Source organism: Monopterus albus, unplaced genomic scaffold, assembly GCF_001952655.1.
Source record: "Monopterus albus unplaced genomic scaffold, M_albus_1.0 scaffold2.1, whole genome shotgun sequence".
NCBI lineage: Eukaryota > Metazoa > Chordata > Actinopteri > Synbranchiformes > Synbranchidae > Monopterus > Monopterus albus.
The window spans coordinates 6588261-6593508 of record NW_018127882.1 but is presented as its reverse complement, the minus strand read 5'-3'; the positions used below and the strand labels follow the sequence as shown (position 1 = coordinate 6593508).

The 5248-nt window shown below is 41.1% G+C and overlaps 1 protein-coding gene across 1 annotated transcript in view; it reads right to left on the bottom strand.

The window, feature by feature from the left end:
- The window catches only part of ints5 (integrator complex subunit 5), a 5261-nt gene extending 2322 nt beyond the window's left edge, over nt 1–2939 (bottom strand). The window contains exons 1-3 of the mRNA XM_020591508.1: nt 2680–2939; nt 1551–1803; nt 7–1221 (exon numbers count right to left, since the gene is read on the bottom strand). Coding sequence (XP_020447164.1) covers nt 7–1221; nt 1551–1803; nt 2680–2774 — 1563 coding nt within the window. The 5' untranslated portion in view covers nt 2775–2939. The remainder of the gene's footprint in view (nt 1–6; nt 1222–1550; nt 1804–2679) is intronic.
- Nucleotides 2940–5248: the final 2309 nt, after the last annotated feature.

Genomic DNA, 5248 nt, shown 5'->3' with positions numbered 1-5248 from the left:
GTGGAGTTGCCAGGCCAGAGCCAGCTCCTCTGGGTTGTGGGCCTGAGTGAGTAGCTGGCACAGGGCCTCTGTGGCCACACTAGGACCCCCATACACTGAGAGCAGACACAATAGCTGGTGCAACCAGAGGTGACGCTTCCTCTCCAGTCGTAATGTCTCAGCACAAAGCTCACCTACATGAGACTGCAGCTCCTCCAAGAAGGGGATAACCCTCTGGGGCTGAGAGAAAGAAGACTGATGGGGATTTCCATCAATGCCATCTGAGCGGTTGAAGACTAGTTTGTGGAGATGTAGAAGAAGCATCTGAAGGAGGCGGTCACAGCCTTCCCTGACACCTTCATGAGGTGAAGGTGTAGGGCCAGAGATGATGACTGAGGCTGGGGTTGCAGTGTCTGCAAGGAAACGAAGGACCCGGGCCCCTCCTGATGGACTCTGGCTAATAAGGTGAACTGCCAGCCCCAGCATGTTATCCAGTTCCTCTCTAGGGAGGCCCTGCAGCAAGGTCTGCAGCTGGAGCAGGACAGGGGGACGTAACAGCTCTACCAGCTCTGCAGACATAGCACCAAATAGGTTTGGGGACATCGCAGCCAGCTGCAGAAGAAATGGTACTGCAGCACGACGGAGTTGAGGTGAACTCTCCCAAGATGTTGATGACGAAGTGGGAGATAGTGGGCTCGATGGAGTCAGGCTTTCCTGGAACATCCTCAGTAACTCCTTTCTGATGCTATCAGAGTGGTGTGCCGCAAGGTGTCCAAGGATTCCCACCACAGAGCCAATCTTGGGCACTCTGCTGCCTTTATCAACTCCCATCACCATTAGCCCTTGGTCCTTGACACCATGAGAGCAGAAGTCCTTGAGGCCACATGCCAGCACTCGGCTGATGATAGTTCCAGGAAAGGCAGAGCCGATGTGAGCCACTACCCAGTCAAAATGCGGGGAGTGCTGAACTGAGGTGTCCAACAGCGCGTCCACACAGGCGTCAGGGCACCAGGCCAGCATGGCAGCCAAACACTGCGAGTAGGTCTCCATGAGGGACCGAGTGGCAGCACAAGACATCCAAAGCTGGAGCAGCTCATTGAGGCTGGAGGAGTGAGGGGCCACCCTACGCCCAGCATGCTTGCTACTCAACTGGCCCAACAAGTCAACGGCCCAGGCGGATACCAGAGGAGCCCAGGCCCGGGGGTTGAGATGGATAAACTCTGACAGCACGCCATGAACCTCCTACAGACAAACAAACATAAATATTTACCATCTTCTGTGGAATTTTTTTGATTAAGTTCTTCATCAAATACCTGTTCAGTTTCCTAAAGCCCATGGGACATCTTCAAATGGCTTGTTTTGTATGACCAACAATCAAAACCCAATATTTGCCATTTTTGCCTGATTGGTGATTGTAAAACAGTTGCTGATAAATTTTCTGTTGATCAAGTAATCAATTAATTGACTCTACAAAATACTAATCCAAGAGGACTTAATAAAATGACCTGTAGTGTTTAAACCTTTATTAACTTTCATATTTTTATCACTTGTGTGTATGTATATCATCACACCTGTATGATGTCCTCCAGGTTGGAGCTGACCCCGGAGTTGGCATCCCCCTCTATCTCCAGGTTGTGCAGGAAGGTGGAGACATGTTCATCATACACACTTCTGAGATGCTCCAGCACAGCCCCCCGACAGGCAGGGACTGAGCGCAGCAGCCGCACAGCACAGCGCGCGTGTTCCCGGACACTGAGCTTACGACCCTGAACGGTGTCAACACCACTGATGAAGGACTTGATCTCCTGGGACAGTTCCTGAGCACTGCACAAGGGTGGGAAATGTATTAATGCAAAAAAAGAATGGATTAATCAATCTATCAAAAGAAAATTTTAACTAATCATTCGATAACTGATAAAAAGCTTAAATAATTTATCAGGCAAAAATGATAAAACATGCTATGTTTGGCTTGTCAAATATCAAAATTAGCTGCTTTTTTCAGTTTTGTATCTTTGTAAACTACATACATTTGTGTTCTGGGTTTCAAGTCAGATGAAGAAAGCAGTTTAAGGACCTCACTTTGGGATCTGGAAACATCTTGTACATTAGAATTCATGATTCATTAATCGACTAAACTAAAAACATTTGGCTTTTCTCCATTTTCTTATTCTTTTTGATAAACCAATCACAAAATAGTTAACACTGCCAATCACAATCTTCTAGCGTCCAAGTGGATGTTTAAACACATTTTAGTATTTAGTTTCCTATCACATAAGACAGAGAAATACAAATTATCACATTTGAGAAGATGGAACCAAAAACCAAATTAATCAATTACCAAAGTAGATGTTGATTTTAAGGTAATCACCTAATCAATTAACTGACATTGGCAGCTCAATATCACATAAGACAGAAGAAATAATCACTTTAAAACAACATTTTGGGATCAAACAATGGGCATATTGGTTTCTTTATCCTTTATCTGACTACATGTAATTGATAAACTACAAACTACTCAATGCAACACTGACGTCTATTGTTAATCCAATAACTTTCATATAGAACAGGAAGAAACGTCCTACCCACTATTATTTGCACAGTTATCTTAAATACTAAAGAAAACACATGTACTAAACTGACATTACGGTCTATATGTATTTGTTCTGTCAGTTCCGCCGCTTCCTCTCCAGCACCACTCACCTCAGGGCAGTCTGCGGGCTGTGACTGTGAGAGCTCGGCATCGCTTTCAGCGGACTCCCGTCAAACACCACAGACATTGCTTGATCTTTTAACATCACAGCGTTTCATCAAATCCACCGTTAAACTTTGGAGCTTTGACGTGAACAACTATGACTGCTTTTTGATATTTTCTCTGTTAATTTCAGCACAAAATTACATCGAAAGGGCTCTCCAATGCCGGAAGTTGGGACTTCTTCTTCGTTGCAATAAAGAAGAAGAAGAAAAGGGCACCAGCTGACAACTGTCATCACTGACGACATCTAGTGGTGGTGACTAGAATTATTAATTTGTTTCACAGCGTCTGCGCTAGTAGGGGGGTAGAACTTTATTGATCCCACAGTGGGGAAATTCCAGTGTTCCAGCAGCATCTTGATAGACAAATTCAGAAAGCACGAAAAGAAGAAAACACAAAAGAGGACAGAGGTACTGGAACTCGCTGCCGCTCCGTGCGGCGCGTCTTATAAAACAAATCGAGAATACCCAAAAAACAAGACAGTACAAGCATTTCAGAGAAAGTCAGGACAGATCACAGACAGGTATTCCGTTTACCGTGTTCTAATAGTCATATTCGGATAAGGCAAAATTGTAATTACCTTTTAACGATAAAGTTTATTGTAATTGTGTATAAGTATGTATTTACACAACTTTATATATATGTATGATTTACCTTTAAATTATGCATTTATGAAATCCATGTAAAACTAAATTTATTTAAGAAATAAACAGTTTAATTAGTCAGTGAATCATTCTGTTTACTTATTTCGTGTGTAAATGACTGACTAAAAAAAAACGTTTTTACACTACTTTGTCATTATTTGTGTCTGTCTTTTATATTAATGCCTTTGACATTTTCTGCTTTTTATTTCATCCTCACTTTAATACAAGAATGTGTAAACAGGTTGTCTCTAAAATACTAAACGAGGTCCAACCATAGGACCTCTGACAAATCAGATAGCAGAAGTCATGCCAGGCTCCACATACACACACTAAGAGTATCTTGAGGGCACAGGGGCTTTCTACATGTAACATGTTTTCTAGGGGGAAAAGGTGTTCTAGAGGGAACGGTTGAACTGTATGCAAGAAGGTTGAGGAGGACATCTCTGATGTAGCTGCTGGTAGATCATCACTACATTACAATACAGTGTAAAATAAGCAACATGAGGCAAGATAATAATCAGTTCCTGATGGACATTACAGTCCCACTGCTTTGTTCTGATATAGTGTCTTGCTGGCTTGTTTAGCCTGAGAATATCTCTAAAACTTAACTTTGAATCTATAATACAGACCAGTGCCTTTTGTTTATATTGAAAAGACATTCAGTTACAATGTGAAGGATTCACGTTTTGAAGTTTTTCTTTGAAACGATTTTAAGTTTAGTCAATTCTGGTACTCTTAAAAAATTAAAGCAGAAATCATGTAACAAACAACTCACACAGTAGATACAGTATTCTTCCCTATGGTATTTTATTAATTTGAACATGAACAGACCTATAAAAACAGGTAATCTCAAATAGAAACCACAAATCGCAACAACAAGCCACAACAAAAATACATATAAGTAGCTATAAACATAAATAACCACCCCAACTTTGTCAAACTAAGTTCTCTAAGTTGTACCACTGGATTCCTACCATTCATGTGTTATATGTGTTAATATATTGAACCATTTCAGATTAAAACAACTGTTCACTGTGACATTTTGCTCACAAAGGTGATGGACTTTGTTCATATTTTGAACAATGGATGCATATCTTTGTACTGAGTTTCCATTAATATTATGTGACAGACCAAATGAAAGCTGCCAGTGACCCCGCTGTATACATTTAGCACAGTGATACCTTTGTTCTGCAGTATAAGGCTGATGAAGAAGGAGGTTTTTGTGACCATTTCTGTCAACCCCACAGCTGCACCTTTTAATATCAGCAAACACAACTATTTATATGATGTCTGAAGCCCATAAGTCTCACCAGAACCCCCAGTCATTGTGTCTCATAACAGAACATGAGCACAAGAATAACACACAAAGTCACAGTTTCTGTTCTCAAGGGTAACTCCCATGCTCCCCAGCACGCTATGATTACACACTGCAGTTATGCAAATAATAATCAAAGGTTATATAGTCATAAGTTACATAAGATAAAACCTTTATTGTAATTGTACAAAAATATACAACAAAATTAGGAGTGCTACATCTGACCAAGTGTCACAAGAAAATATACATCATAAGATGTCAACAAATGATGTAAAATGTGAGTAAATAATATAAAAACGTAATAAACAAATGAAATATTTCACAGTAGAAACGATACTACACTAAGACTGCAGTGCAAGATTTTGATTTGCCCTTAAACCCCTGCATCTCCTTCCAGAGGGCAGGAGGTTTGTAACCTGGATGGGAGCAGTGTTTTTTAATGGTTTTGGCTCTGCGGACGCACCGGGAGCTGGAGATGTCCTCCAAAGAAGGACTTGTAAAGGAGAAACAAGATTTGAAAATATGTTTTAATATTACTCTCTGTAATATACACTCAAC